At 29.9% G+C, this 17,311-nt stretch overlaps 1 protein-coding gene across 1 annotated transcript; it reads left to right on the forward strand.

The window, feature by feature from the left end:
* The first annotated feature begins 3,221 nt into the window (after positions 1-3,221).
* LOC112733821 (dof zinc finger protein DOF5.7) lies at positions 3,222-6,548 on the forward strand. The gene has a single exon (XM_025782910.3). The coding sequence runs from the start codon at positions 5,178-5,180 to the stop codon at positions 6,363-6,365; it is 1,188 nt and encodes a 395-aa protein (XP_025638695.1). The 5' UTR covers positions 3,222-5,177; the 3' UTR covers positions 6,366-6,548.
* The last annotated feature ends 10,763 nt before the right edge of the window (positions 6,549-17,311 follow it).

Here is a 17,311-nt window from a genome sequence, read left to right on the forward strand (position 1 = left end):
CACAAATTAGAATCAGGCGTTTCAAGAAGATAAATATTTATTTTTTATCACATAATTTTTTATTAAAAATAAATCGTGCATTTAAAAAAGCATAACTCTGAAAGGAAATTACTAGTCTGATCTGTTTCTGCTCGGTAATAGCATTATCGGTTGAGGCTTGGCAGTGAAGATATCTGAATGTTGATGCAGTAGCAGGCACAGTATGTAGCTGCCTACCATAATCTTTTTTCTATTTTTTACGTCTATATTTTATTCTATTTTGTTTTTGACATTCAGTCAATCTCATTTTTCAGATCAGAAGTGAAAGCGATTGTTCATTTGACGAACCTTAATACTTGGTGTAGGGAAACTAGGCCTCTGGATTTTGTCTCTGACGTTGCATTGGCTTTAATGGATTAATTAAATCAATAAATTACTACATATAGTAATAGAAAAAAGGAAATCCATCAAAGTTAGATAGACCTGAACAATATGGCCGGTCAACGGTAATTTTTTCAGGGTATGGTCACCAAAAAATTAATAATTTTATAATTAATTTTAATTTTTTTTTTTTTTGTATTCCGAAGATATATTTAACAAATATAATAACAGAAAATTTTTTAATATTTTTGATATATTCAATACACTTTTAATAATTTATAAAATATTTTTTAATATTATTCTTACCTTTAAGCTTTTAGATAGGAGTGCACATAGGATCGACCCATCGGGTGAAATCGGATTTGTTTTGATCCAGATTCGTCTCTAAATAGTACAAAATGACTGGGTCTATTTTGATATCTTTACTTGATTTTAAATCTGATGAAATCACATTATTTTTATATCACACTAAAATCAAGTCTAAATCGAATAAAATCTGAGTCTTAGTAAATTTTATGCTAAAAGTTTATGATAATATTTATTTATAAATAAAAAAACTTATTTATTATTGAGAAAATGATATTTATATTAGAACTTGAATTTATCCGAAAATTCTAGTTTTATAATTCTTTGATGTATTTTTAATTCAACAAATTTGATTAAAAACAAAATAGTAAGAATGAAAATAATTTAAAATAAATATACTTTTTATAGTGTATCACGACATTATTACCGAAGTTTGAATCCGACATTTTTTGAATTTCTAAATTTTTTAAAACAATTATTCTATAAGATTGCAATATTCACATAATAATTAAAGTCTAATAATAATAATTAAGTCGATTACACACTAAAATGTATATTTAAAGCCTCATAATAAGAACAAAGTGCTTTTTTTTCTATGTGGGTTCAACGGCCGGGTCCGGATGATATTATTTTGACTCGAACCCAATTTAATAAATTAGTCATCAAGTCATTTATTAAAATCTTGAGTCTAATCAAATCACAATAAAACTGGACCAAATTAATCCCAAAGCGATTGGATCCAGGCCGGGTCTTCTAGCTAATCAGGTTTATTTTTAGAATACAAGTTAGCGAAATTCTTAAAACAAAAAATTAACAAAAAATGATCGAAAATTGCCCTACTTAATATTTATTTATTGAAAAATTCTCCACATACAAGCGTTTTTTTGTACAAGTCTTTACAAGTCATTTATATTAACGCGCTTCGAACCGTTACTGCACGTTTTCACTGCGCATTCTTCTTCTTCTTGCTGCACGTTCTTCTTCCTCTTCCTCTTCTTCTTCTTCTTTTCTTTCGTTTCTTGCCTTCTCTTTCTCCTTCTTCATTTACGTGCTTTTCTCTCTATTTTCTTTCTTCGTTATTCTCGATTTCTATTATTTTTTGACATCAATCTCTGAAATCGTTTTTGAAGAAGAAGAAGAAGCAGTAGAAGATGAGAAGGAGAAAGAGAAAGAGTTCTGAATTATGTATAAGGTGTACTTTAACGAATTTTTGGTGTATTTCTTAAATTCTTTGGGTGTAGTTTTATAATTCTTTGGGTGTAGTTTTATAATCCTTTGGGTGTATTTCTGTAATCCTTTGGTATATTTCTATAATCGTTTGGGTGAATTCCTATAACCGTTTGGGTGTATTTCTGTAATCCTTTGGGTGTATTTTTGTAATAATTTGGGTGTATTTCTATAATCGTTTGGGTGTATTTCTGAAGTTCCATTATCTTTAAATTTGGCAAGAAACTCGTTTTCATGGAGGAAGAAGAAGAAGAGTCGTTCATAATACATGGTGAGTAGCGCGCTTTGGAAACAGGAGGAAGTGGTTGAATAACGTTCGTTTATTTACTCTTGAATGTGGGAGTGTAATACGTGTGTTTTGTTGGGCTTGTACCAACTTGTAAGACTTGTAAGCCAAAAAGACTTGTATGTGTAGCAGGCCTCTTATTTATTATTACAATAATTAATAAATGTTGAGGAAGACAACTTACTGTTTTTTTTTTAACATTATCAAATTTTTAAATAATTATAAAAATATTTGATAATAAAAAAATTAATTAAAAATAATAAAAATTTATCTTATTTAATATTTATTAATTGTTATAATAATTAATAAATAATAAATAAAATAAATTCTAACAGTTTTTTTTTTTTTGTTTCTATAACATTATCGAATAATTAAGCGGATATGAATGTGCTTGATGGAGCTAATTTTTGGTCAAGTTTCATCTTGGGTTTACCTAAATTCATGATTGTTTCTACTTGGAGAAGTGATATAAAGTATGAATAATATAAGTTGAATATTTATAATAAAGTATTCTAATTATTAGCAGATAAGAAGGAATAGTAACCCATTGAAGTAAAGGAACATGAAATTTAGCTTGGCTTGGTTGAAGAAGTAGAAGATGGTAGGTGGGTGAAACGTAACGCTTGGGGTTCCATTATAAGCATGGTTTTTGGTTTGGTCTCACGGGAATCCGGCCACCCTCTCTCACGTGTTTCTCTCTCTGCTATACACGTTTCTTCACAACCATACAAGCTTTGGTCGGTGCGTGCTTCCAAGAACTCCCTAACTTGCTAATAATTGACTAAAATTAATATTGCTATTATTAGAAATGAAAAGTTTGATTAAACTTGATTAATATTACTGATGAAATTCAATGTTTCTTAACTGTTATACACACACATACATAAACATAAGTAGTCCCTTTTGGACGGCAATCAGAGAAACTTAGCTTGTGATAATGCATGCATATAGAATCCATGCTGCTATAACAAGACAAATAAATAAAATAATCAAATCAAGTGGTTGATCGATCATGACCGTTAAAAGTATCCTCTTATAGAATAATGGATTACATTGTATGAAATACATACATACAGTGTCAAGTAGCTAGAATGGATTACATGGGGACAAAAACGCTTTATCCTTAAAATGATCCCATATATATGAGATTTGAAAAACTAAAGGCTCTAACTTTATTCCATGAATAATGATCTTAACAAAGACAACATTGTACAACGGATCATAAAGTAACAACAATGGTTGTTTGGATATGTAGACTACTCAGCTTTTTCCAGGAAAACGAGTAATTAAATTATGCTTTTCATATTTTAGTCACACACAGTCACACTGGAAATTAATTCTACTCCTCACCGAATAAATTGAACAAGTAACCGTAAACATTGCATATGGATTAATAACTAGTTGAGCTTGAGAAATGTATAAAGATAATGTTGATATCCAAATAAAATAAAAGAGCAGACGTCATGTTACCAAGTTTACGTATTTGAGGCAGGTTCCTAAAAGGAAGTGTACTATTTTTGCCAAAAATGTTGTTCAATTAAGTTGCAAAGCATCGCCGCTGGGGCCATATCCGTATGTATCGTCGATTGATGATGAATCAGTGGCAGTGCTGCCCCAAAAGCTATCAGTTCTCTGCAATCACTAACTAGCTACCTAGAATTTTTCTCTCTCTTTCTTTAATTTCTTTTGGGAGTATAAACTACCATAAGTAACTAGAGTTAATAATCAATATGTAATGTGGGATAATAACATAATTAATGGCTTAACAAGTAAATGGGGTTGTGGAAAGAAAAGTGAAGTTAATGAATCTTTTGGTGGAAAAGGGACGTTTCAAAGAAGGAAATAGACAAGGTGTTGGGAGTGTACAGGGCAGGCAGTAGTGCCTGTATTATGTTGCTGCTGCTGCCTCTATCTGTTTCTGTCTTCCTACTTCTTCAATTCCCTTCATCACTTTTTTTCCCCCTCCTACTCCTACTACTACTACTTCTTCTACTATCCTCCATCTCTACCTACCTACCTATCTACCTACTTACTACTGCTACGTACTACCGTTTCTTGCTATAGCTGCTGCTTCTCTTCTCTTATTAATTGAACTGAACCCTATATTCTATTACTATATTTAATAAAGCTATAGTTGATGTACCACATCATCTCAATAATAATCTATTTTTTCATGCTTCTGTTGTTCCTATTGTCCAGTATTTATGGGTCACTCCTTTTCCTTGATTTGTGTATCCACTGTATGCCACCATATATACTTGTGCTCTTATATATAAATATATATCAAGTGTAATTGTAATTGAAAAATATCGGTAATAATAACTAATGACATTTTGGAGGACCACTACTTCAAAATGTTTGTGGCTGAGAACTTGACAAGTGTATATATAAACGTAACCAAGGTGTGATGTGAAAATAATCCACCTTGATGCAACTTATTTAACAAAAGAGGATTTCTCGCAAAGGGGTAGTTGCTAAAAACATAAAAAAAGATCCAGTTTGAGAGAAGATCAGCAACAAATTCCGTAATCCAAAACATGTTATTTAATTTATGTGTACTACTAATTAAACCATCATTTATTTCTAAGTTCTACTCGTTTTGTTATATATACGAGGCCAGTGGATCATCATCACCTTATACTTGCCATTGCAGTTTTGGATCATATGCTTTTCTCGTTTACATATATATTATTATATAAAATATATATTCCGAAAGAGATCTGAAAAAGACTTGTTATTACCCCCACTACCACCACCCTCTCGCCCATATAAATGATTTTACTGATTCCCAATCACACACTATATAGCAGCTCTTTGATGAGAATCACAAGCACTCATCAACGTAACAATAACATTCAACTCCATCCCTAGCAACTTTTTCTTTTTCTTTTCTTTGATGAAACCATTCAATTGGTGGTGAAGGAGAGTATCTTTGCCTCTGCAAAAGGAAACTCAACCTTAACTTTTTTTTTTCCTCTCTCTCTTTCTCTGTCTTTCAATGATGCCACCTGGTGATACACCTTCGAAGCCTACTGCAACAACAAAAACATGCTCATCACCTAATACAAAAGATCATGAGAATTCCGACCAGCAAGGTGGAGGTGGTGGCCGGAAAACCACAAAGGCGGCAGCAGCAGAACAAGGACTAAAGTGCCCTCGATGTGACTCACCCAACACCAAATTCTGCTACTATAACAATTACAGCCTTACGCAGCCACGCCACTTCTGCAAGACTTGCCGCCGCTACTGGACAAAAGGCGGAGCCCTGCGCAACGTCCCCATAGGCGGTGGATGCCGCAAAAGCAAGAAAGGGAAGCCCTCGTCGTCGTCCTCCATCTCTTACTCAAGGGCATTTTCATGCGACTCCTCCAGGGACTCTGGTTCTTCCTCTGACCTCGCTGGCCTTAGGTACCTCCATGGGCTTTCTTCTCCTCCCATGGATTTTCACCTTGGAGGGTTAACTTTCCCTGTCCCTTCTAGGCTGCAACATCATCATCAACCTCCAATGGCTACTACAGCTGCTTTCTATAACAACCAGTTCTCTTCTTTTGGGGATGTTGTTCCGGGAGCTACTACTACTGCTTCTGCTTCTGCTTCTTCCGCCATTGATTATCCCTCGGGGAGTTCTTTGATTGGTCTGAACTATCCGTTTTGTTCTTCAGATGGAAGCGGTAGTAATGGTGCAATAATCCATGGCGGTATGAACAATAACTTTGAGGGTAGTAGTAGCCTTGCGTCTTCGATTGAGTCGTTGAGTTCCTTGAACCAAGACTTGCATTGGAAGCTTCAGCAGCAAAGGTTGGCAATGCTCTTTGTCGGAGACAACCACCACAAAGAAGATCACAACAACAGCAACCGCAACGGCAACGTTTCTTTTTCTCCCGTGGTTGTTGATCTTGATCATCATCATCATCATCATCAGCAGCAGCAGCAGCAGCAGAGACCCCAACCAATTTTATTTGAGAATCTTGAAATTTCAAAGGCAGGTGCAGGTGCTACTACTGTAGATGCAGATACTAGAGCCACAGAATGGTTCTTCGGGAATTCTCATGCTCCTACTCCAACGACTACTACCAGCAGCGGTTGCAATGGCCATGAAGATAGCTGGATGATGGGCAGCAGCGGTGTCCATGGTTGGCCTGATTTGCAACCGCACCCGCAGCAACAGTACAGTTCTTTGCCCTAGCTGCTAGAAATTAATTATATATGAAAACCCCTTTCTTATTTATTTAATTATGTTGGGTAAGGTACATGTAACAACGTAACAGATCAGGAAGAATTTAATTAATTAAGATCATAATGTATGTCTTTCGCTGTTACAACTCATTACATAAATATTTGATCATCATATGTTTAATATTTTAGTCAACTAATTGCGTTTTATTATCGCTTCAATTTTATTATGGAGTGTGTCAAATCAACAGTGTTCATACTCGAAAGGGAAAGCAACAATATGTAATGGGAGTTGAGTTGATGATGATGATGATGAATTGAGGAGTTTTGTCTTTATATGGAAATGGTTCTCATCATCATTAAGCCTCCCTCCCAGTATATCTGAAAAGGGTCGGTGGTATGTTATGCAGTACAGTAGTTTTACGGTTTTGACTCAATATAGTATTGGGATCTGTGATGGAGTTTTGGAGTGTTGTTAATTCAATTCAAAACCACTGTCGTCTATCTGAGGCTTCTTAATTCAGTTGGTGCTGATCAATGCACAAAACAAAGCAGTGAGAGCAGTGACTGTGCATCAAAGAGCTATATATGCTTGCATTCAGCTCTTAATTAGTACCCTCTTGCAGTGGTATCATTCACCACTCTTGTCATTGCTCTCACAACAACCCATGATTTTTTTAGATACTTTTCATGTCTAATTGGTTATTTGCAATAATTATTGCACTGAGGTGTTATTTAATTTGCTAGTGACCCCCCAAAAGTGGTGCTTTCAAAGTGAGTTTAATCAAAACTATTGCCAACGTTTGAATCAATAATGCACTACAGAGGAAATAAAAAATGTCACTGGAGAAATAATATATAAAATATAATAAAAGGAAAAAAAAGTTATGTAAAAAATATTATTGGAATGTACTTTTGACCAAGTATACTTCAATTATTGTTTAGTCAAAATCATGGGTATAATTTTTCAGACAAATATGTGAATAATTATGGTTTATGAATTTTATACGAATTATATTTTTTTTAATACTACTTTCTTTTAAAAAAAGTTCAGGTCTTATATTTTTAACTTATATAAATGTTCAAACAATGTTAGCAATATATAAGACAAATGTATAGTACAAAGATAACAAAAGTGCTATCATTAGCTTGTTTGATTTAGATTTTTCATACTCCAACCAGCATAAATTAAATTTATCTTTCCGAAAAGATTACAAGTAAATCGCAAGTTTGACCACCTATAACAATAAAAGACTAATTTGTATAGTATGTGATGCGATTTACATGTACTATATAAAACAATAATATATATATTTGCAGAGGATGCATGTAAAATAAACAAAGAAAGCAAAGAAAAGAAAAGAAAAGAAAATGGTTATGTTTAGCTTTAATTTGAGAGTTTGTTGGAGAGTGAGCCCTCACATCCATCCGTGCTAAATGGCACTGAGCATGAACTCTCATTGCACTTCTGTTTCATGCACAGAGAGAAGGTAAGGGAAAGAGGGAGCAAAGCAAAGGCATGACTTGAACATTTGCTTTTTCTTCCTTGCATTGCCTTTGTCATAAAGTCTTTTATATTCCTTACTTTCGCTATTTTACCTCCAAAACCAGAGAGAGACCCCACAAACCTGAACCAAAATATTTATGTTATTAATTTTTGCCTCTCACCATATATCATATCTAGTCATATTCAATTCACATAGAAATATGTCTTTGAGCATGCAAAGTGTTTTGTTTACTGTGTTACGTAAAATTTAGAAAGAAAAAAAAAAGTTATTTACTCATCCGCGTATATGAGAAATAGCTAGATTAAGAAAAAGTTGAAAAGGAAAAATTTCAAGTATTTTTTAATCCGTGACTACTGAGGGTTTTGTTTTCTTGCTTAATATGTATATATGCAAAAAATGAATTAAATTTAGAACTAAAACTAAGTGGCTTATGCATCTAAATTAGGCATGTTAATAGCAATATATTCCGTTACCTCAAGATCTAATGAGAAAAAAAAAAGCCATTTTAGTTGCAAACACTTGCCTCCACCAGCAGGAAAAAAAAAATTTAGATTAAAAAATTTTTAGATATATGTCTAGACTCTAGATTGCTATATTCTATCTAGAAGTTTATATATTCTCTCTGATTCTTAACATTGTTATTTAGACCTTTATTTCATCATACCTGCCTATTCATCATAGGCAATCAAGTAATATTTTTTTACGAAATACAGATGAGAATTAAAAAAATATATCTAATATTGTGTATTGGGTAAAATCAAGACTTCATGCCTTTTTCTGATTACTATTTTTGAATATTTAAAAGTTAAATAACATTATATTATTATTCTAAATAATAGATGTTTCTTCACTAGTTATGAAACTCTTGTATCTAATGTATTTATGTAGTTCACTATTTCGTGTGCTTCTATGTGAGTTAATTGCTTATGGGTCACGGCCAGCAGAGCAAAGAGATAGAGATTGAATTCATATATATAATGAGTTGAGAAATGAAAAACATTACATGGAAGGTGCGTGATTAACGTGAATAGTTTACAGAGAAAAAACCCTCCCTTTTTTGGTGAAACCAAACGAAGTTGGGTGTGTCAAACTGTCATTTTACAACATATAACAAACTGCAAGAAGCTCATGACACATGCATTGAACTCTTGATGAAGAGAAACTCTATATTCTCTCCACTTCTCATGATTCCTACTACACCGAAAAAACTTGTGGCCCCACCATCTTTGATCACTTGATAGTTCCCCCACTATCCCAACTGCATGCAATCATATGTATGACCACAAAAGCTCAAAAGGAACGCCACTAACAATCACCACCAATATTCAATTTTTCTTTATATTATATCATTATATTTCATAATTTCCTATTCTATGCTATTTAATTTAAAAATATTAAAAATCAATCATTTTTATTAAAATATTAGTATATGCTATTCAGCAAACTTCACCATATCCGCTTAATTACCTAAAAATAATGACTATGTAAACTAAAATTAACTATTAAAATTAGTCATTAGTATAAAATATATGTTAAAATATAAATACACATTAAGAATAAATTATACATATATTTATATATAAATACATTAATAACTCATTTTAATAACTAATTTTTGTCTATAAATAATATTTTTAAAAATTAATTAAACACATATTATAAACAATAAAATAAAACTTTTTGTAAATAAAAGTATCATTTACCTCTATAAAATATCTATATAATTTTTTCTCACTTTTTATGTGTGTTGTTGACCATTTACATATATTATAAAAAAAATTTATATCGTACTCTCAATTATTTTTTTTTTCATTATATTTACTCTTATTCTTTCATTTTATATCATATTTAAATATTTATTATAATAAGTAAAATAAAATACCTACTCATTAATATTTTTTATTGTATTTATTAATATTTTTATGGTCTAACAAATATTATTTATTTTAAATTTAATTAATAATAACGTACCAATATTAGTGAACTCATTAGTATCAATATTAATGAGGAGGTATTTTATTGTACTCATTAATATTTTTATAATGTAATAAATATTTAAAATATAGTATAAAATAAAAAATAAAAATAAATATAATACAAAAGGTTAAAAATATGGATAAAAAATAATTTTATATAATAATAAAATTTGATTAATTTTCTAACTATACAATAGTTGAAAACAAATAAAACATAATTTTTTTCTTATTTTTTTCTGATGTGAGGTATTCAATTTAAAAAAATTGTAAAGAAAATAAAATATATATTATTAAAAAAAATTATGCCATTTAAGTTGTAATTTATTGACGTTACGTACGTATGTATGTATATATATACACATATATAGTGGCAAGCATTATACAGGCAACTAAGCATGAATAATAGGTCTGTCATGTGCGTGTAGCATGAGAAGTACTAATACATCGCTGGATCACACACAAGCTAAAGCCAAAGAAAGCATCGTCATCGCATTCACGCACAACGTCCTAACTAACTACCTAATGTAACACTCACTCCTCTTCGTCTTGGATAAGAAGAATTCATCAGCATTCCATTAAACCCTGAAAATGAGAACAATACTTGGGGTTGATCCGTCACTAAATTTGGCTTCTTCCACACTTTTGATGAATGTATACAGGATTGTGGTTCATCAGAAACTGACAAGACAACCGCCACAGCCACCCCTATCCCCTCTTCAAATCATTAATCATTTCACTTCTTGGACTCTTGTCCACAGGATTCTTCTTTCCATTCTCCGTTCTAATCTCTCTCTTTCTTATCTCCACCTTCTTGATTTTTTTATATAGGTTCAATGATACTTTGTTCAATCATTTATAAATATGAATATTAAAATTTAGTTCTAGTTTGTAGATACTATGAGTGTAATTAATTGTGAAAAAAGTTGTTGAAATAAAAAAAATTATTATTTTTTAAAAATAATTATTCTATCTAAGATCTAACTTTTTTTTGACATAGTTAGTCCACTGTATTTAGGGTGGGCAATGGGTATGCTAGGGTAAAGTTTGGACTCTATCCTAACCCTATTGGCGGGTTGAAAATTTTATTAAAACTTTATCATACTCTATCGCGGGTTGAGAATCTCTCAACCCTAACTCTACCTGCACCCTAAAATTCTAAACCCTACCCTACCCATAGAAATATCAAATTTTTTCAAAGTAAATATAAAATTCAATCATTTCAAATTTTATACATATTAATAACATAAAAAATAAAAAACTAATGCTCTAAATTACTAAATTAACTAACTAGTTTAGTGGTTGTTCACTTATTGTAAGTCATTACATAAGGGAGGTTGTGGGTTTAACTTTCACTTTCTTCACTATATACCTATTTTTTAATAAAACATGTGTTATATATGAGGTGTGGGTAGGGTAGGATAGGGTACATCCTAAACCTGGGTCGGGTAGCCTACCCTACTCAAACGGATTTGATCGGGTTAGGTACCCGCGGGTAGGGTATGAATTGCCAGTCCTAACTGTATTTACGAACTTCATTAAAAATAATAAGTTTATCTATTGGTGTAGTAAATTTATTTCTATTTCTGTACAATTTATATCGTATTAACAATTTAATTTAATTAATTTAATTTTATTCACATAATTTAATATTTAAATAGATATAATTTAAATTAATACTTTAATTTGATAAAAAAATCGATATAGTCGTATTATTATACTCATATGATTAATTATGTTAAATTGGTTGTACTCGTATTATTTTTAAAACATGACAAACAAAACATATTATGTACCTATATTTACACTCTGATATTATTAATTTGAAGGGTTGTATACTGTAACGAATCCGACTCACGGCTATCCCATACTCGAATAGTCCCAAAACTCGCTACTTGAGTCTAAATAACACCGCTCTTCTAAAAGGTTTAAAACCGGTCTATTAGAACTCCTAACCAACGTTCAAATTCAAAAGACTCCTTATCTTAGTCAGATAAGACAAGATAGGACACTCACCATTACCTATATAAAGAGAAGTCCCAGGCTCCCTCCAGGTACAACTTTCATTCTACATATCTTATACCTCTGAGATCCGTTCTAACTTATACCTCATCGCTCCAGTTGAAGAATCCGGTCTGAGATCCGTTCTAACTTATACCTCATCGCTCCAGTTGAAGAATCCGGCATTCGCTCTGACCCGCAGGTTCCGATCCACATCACAAACCATACCGGAGACCTCCAGTACATATACATTCATCTCTTTTATTGAGATATTTAAAAAGTCATATTTAGCCGTTGAGATCCCTTCAAAAGAAATAATACGAAAATGTTTATTTAAAATAAGACGAATATGTTTATTTAAAATTTAAAATTTTAAATAAATCTATTTGTATTAATTTTAAAATTAAAAAAATTAAATAATAGGAGTGCTTTTATTTAATTTTTTTAATTTAAAAATAATACGAGTACATTAATTTTTTTAATTTAGAATTACTAGTTTTAAACTAATATTTTTTTTGACATCGAATAAATATAATTAATCATGTGAGTACAATAATACATTAATACTACGTTTATTTATATCAAATAAAATTAAATTATTAATTTAAATTATATTTATTTAAATTTTAAATTAAAAAATATAATTTAAAATTTTAAATTATGTGAATAAAATTAAATTAATTTTAAAAAAATATACCAATACAAGCTAAATTGTATGAGAATGGGAGCAAATTTGTCGTACCAGTAGACGAAGGAGTAAATTCGCTAATATAATAGGCGAGCTTGCTCTTGCAAAAAAAAGTTGAATCTCGGTAAATAAAGATAGAATAATTGTTTTGGAAAAATAATAATTTTTTAATTTTATTTCAAAAGTTTTTTCATCAATTATGCATTCAGTCCAGCAACGCATGCGTTCCTTCTTCTTCGCTTTCCTCTTTTTTTTGTCTTTATATTCCTTTTTCTTCTTTGTTTTTTTTTTCTTCTTCTTCTTCATCTTTCTTCTTCTTTTTTTTTTGCGTGTTTTCTCTCAATTTTCATTCTTTTATTGTTGCTGTGTTTTTTCTTTTCCTCTTTTTAATTGAGGTTCATTTGTATCTAGAAATAAATTCGATATGTTTTTGTTGATGATTGAATCTTTTTGACAACTTGTTTAAAATTAAACTAATTGAATAGAATAGAATGGAGTGAAATCTAATGCAATTGAATAAAATGATAATGAATAGTTTTATTATTCTTTGCTAAAAAATTTGGTCAATACTTATCAGCAGTATCAAGTAAACCTCAATTAACACACGAATGAACTGAAATTAGTTTAGATTTGAACAAATAGTCAAAAAGACTCAATCATTAACAAAAACACATTAAATTCATTTCTGGATCCAAATGAACCTCAATTAAACTAAGAAATAGACCGAAATTACTTAAGGAATAAAAAATTTTGTCAATACTTATCAGCAACATCGAGTGAACCTCAATTAAGTGATTAACACACAAATGAACCGAAATAAATCAATAAATGAACCAAAATTATTTAATGATGACATCAGAGAAAATAAAAAACAATAAAGATGTTAGCAAAATGTTGGTATTATTGGTGATTACTATAACGAAAGAGAAATATAACGAAAAAGGAAAAGAAGAAAAGAAGAAGAAGACACAACATCGGGGGAGGAGGAGAAGAAGAAGGAGAAGGAAACGAAGAAGGAGAAGGAGGAGGAGAAGACGTGTGATTTGAAAAGAGATTATAACAACTTGGTTAGATTTGGTTAACTATTTTGCTTTGATTTAGAACTTTATTCTTATGCATTATTGACCGACTATGTTAGATGTATGGGAAAATTATTCTAAAGGATTGTTAAGAAGATTTAATTATTAAAAAGGACCTTTAATACTAAAATTATTAAGAAGGACCAAATATTTTTATAATATTTAAGAAGGCGAACTAAATTTTTTTATAAAAAGATAAATATATCTTTAATTATTTTTTATTTATTTTTTATAATCTTTATGCTGATAAATTTTATTTCTCTTAAAATTTTAGTGATTTTTATTAATTATTTATTTTTTTATTCATTTTTTTATTTTTATGATCTTTATATAACGAAAAAAAGACAAAAGATCATAAAAGTAAAAAATAAATAAATAAATAAATAATAAAATTACTAAAATTTTAGAAAAAATAAAAATTGTTAATATAAAAATTATAAAAATAAATAAAAAATAGTTAAGAATCAATATTTTAATAATTAAATTTTCCTAACGATCTTTTAGAATAATTTTTTATAAATTAATTAACTAATTAATTCTAAATGAATATTTATACATATCTATATAACGTTGAGAATCAAACAGCATATATTAAAAATTATAAAAAATAAATAAACAAATAGTTAAGGATATATTTATCTCTTTATAAAAAAATTTGGTTTTTCTTCTTAAATATTATAAAAAGATTTGGTCATTCTTCATAATTTAGTATTAAAGGTCATTTTTAATAATTAAATCTTCCTAACAGTACTTTAGAATAATTTTTCATATATGTATTTTAAAATTAAGTATTAATTATTAATAGATGAGATAAATATCAAATTAGTACATAAAAAATTCTAACACTAATAAAATGGTACTTAATTTTTGTTATTAATAAAATAGTACCTAAATGATTTTAAAATTTAATAAACGTGACTTCGTGTTTGCCGGAACACATCTCTAATGAGAATGATGTTAAGCTGACTATCGTTTTCTGTTGATATAGCAACCTTCTTAAGTTAATTACTTACCTGTAATTTTCAATTAAATTAAATAAATTATTCATAGGTGAAAAATTCATAATTCACACTAACATTGCCCTAATTTCAACCCTCAACGTTTTCGCTCTTCTTCTCGTTCTGGCATCTTTTTCTCCGCCACCCATAAAAAAAACTATATCTCTTCCAATGTCTTCCCTACTAACAACCTTGATCCCCGAACTCGTTCTTGTTCCTCCACTCTTTCCCCAATCCTCAACACATCTACCACTAGCTTCTCATTGAAAACATGCTCTGCGAACGGCGGCCACGTCACCATTCATAGCCCCGCATTCACGCTCTCCACCGTTGTGAATCGTGCCATTCTCACTTTTTTTTATTGTGGCAGGGTTTGGTTTATGTCTTTTTTGAGATAGAGACATAGACACAAATTATTAGTATATATATATTGTATTTGGTAAAATATTGAATAAGATACAATAAAATTAGAAAAGTCTATATTTTGTAAAAATTAATAAAAGATAAAAATATAAAAAAATTGATAAGGAATAAAAATTTAAAAAATTGATAAAAAATAAAAGTATAAAAATTAACTGTGAAAAAATTAATGAGATAAAAATATAAAAAATTGTGTCTGATTGATTGTGTTTATGTTTTTCAACATTTTGAAAGAATACTAAATATATATATTTTGTGTATATTTATGTACTAATGTATTATAAAAAATTTGTGTCTTAACAAACAAATAATTAACATATATTAATATGTCTACGTCTTTGTGTCTATATCTTTGAAGCCAAACGTTGCCTCTTTTCTCAAACTATTCAAGAAAACCATAGCCTCCTTCGTCTTCTCTGTTCTTTTTAATAGGGTGTACGCGGATCGGATCGGATTGGATATGGCCGAAAATTCGATCTAATCCGCACAATATATATCGGATCGGATCGGATATGATATCCGCGCTTTTTAGTGCCGGATCCGATCTGCAAATGTGCGGATCGGATCGAATCGGATATCGAATAGATCCGCATAATTAAACCTTCTCTTTTTAATCATATTTTTATGTAAAAAAATTCAATAAAAATATTTTTTTCATACTTTTAAACTTATTTATTCGTAAAATATTTTTAATCAAACTCTTTCTAAATAACAAAAATAAAATAATACAATATATGAATAATAATTACTAACTAAAACATACAAACAAGTAAATATAATACCAAACATATATATATTTATTTATTTTTTAATTATTATTGTGTGGATCAGCGGATCCGCGGATGTAAAACATATATCCGCGATCTGATCCGCAAAGGGTGTAGATCGGATCGTATCCGCAAAGGGTGCGGATCGAATCGTATCTGCAATTTTTGAATCGAATAAAGATATTTACCGCAGATCTACGGATACGATCCGATTCATGAACACTCCTACTTTTTAACCATCTAGATGAAATTATGCCTGGAACTTTGTAATGCAGGTACAATCTCAACAAGCTAAGAGTTGGAAACTTATTCATGCTCCCAAAATTCACGTACAAAACTGAATTTTCTGGTTTTGTGTCCATCCATTTGAGCCACTCTTCTAAGTGTTAAAATTAGGGTAATGTTAATATGAATTGTGAATTAATTTAATTTAATTAGAAATTACAGATAAGTAATTAGTCTAAGAAGGTTACTATATCAGCAAAATATGATAATCAGTTCAACAATATTTTTATCGAAGATGAGTACGAGGACACTCTTATTAAATTTTAAAATTATTCAGGTACTGTTTTATCAATAACTATATATATATATATATATATAGATAGATGTGAGTTCTACTCAACCCTCTCTAAATCAATATGTAAATTATCCTCTATGACATAGCATATTTTAATTGGATGTTTAGTTTTAATTTGAGTTAATTTAACCCAATAAAAGTTAACATTTTAACTAAAGTAACGTCATTTTGTAATTAAATATTTTTTTAAGATGGATGATTATATAATTTTTGTAAATATTAAAAAGTAAATTTATATGTTTTTTACCAAATCAGTATTAATTTGATTCGTTCCATCCTTCCATCGAAGAACACCTCCCTTGGTGAATGAAAAATATTTCCTCCCTTCCACTGTTCCTTCCTACTCAAATTCGTTCCTGCTAAGCTTCGCCTTCGCCTTCGCCTTTTTTATTTTTTTCATTTTAGTTATTTTAGAAAATTTATACATGTATTTGACTAGAACGCAATTTATGCACCTTCAATGGTAGATTTTGTTAAACAAGTTTTGTGGGACAGAACTAGATATTTAGCCTCTATACAGTGCAAATACTCGCATCGTTTTTGTGAAAAAATAGTAAAGCTAATTTTAGAAAATATATAAATAAATAATAACTAAATAAAATGAAAGGTATAAACAATCTTAGTTTATAACCTTAGAATTTTAATGGTTGAGAAAGAGAAGAATTATGTACCTCTAATTAACGGATGGTTCATATTGAAGAGACTCACCTATAAATTGAGTTTTTCTTTAATTCATTTCAATCAAGTCATCCAGATAGAATAACATAATATATCTTTGAGTAGTTTTCTTCTATATATATAGAGAGAAGTGTGTTCTTCTTTTGTCAAGAGAGAGTGTTATTGTAGTCTCCTTGTGATAGAGAGAAGTTGTAATTCTCAAAGAAAGTTATTCAATTGTTTCCATATTTTATACAAATTTCTAATTTTTCATCTCTATATTTTGCT

This window comes from Arachis hypogaea, chromosome 13 (assembly GCF_003086295.3).
Source record: "Arachis hypogaea cultivar Tifrunner chromosome 13, arahy.Tifrunner.gnm2.J5K5, whole genome shotgun sequence".
NCBI classification, from domain to species: Eukaryota; Viridiplantae; Streptophyta; class Magnoliopsida; order Fabales; family Fabaceae; genus Arachis; species Arachis hypogaea.

Excerpts from the sequence above, each read along its gene's own strand:
- LOC112733821 (XM_025782910.3), top strand. The coding sequence starts at position 5,178 with ATGATGCCACCTGGTGATACACCTTCGAAGCCTACTGCAACAACAAAA.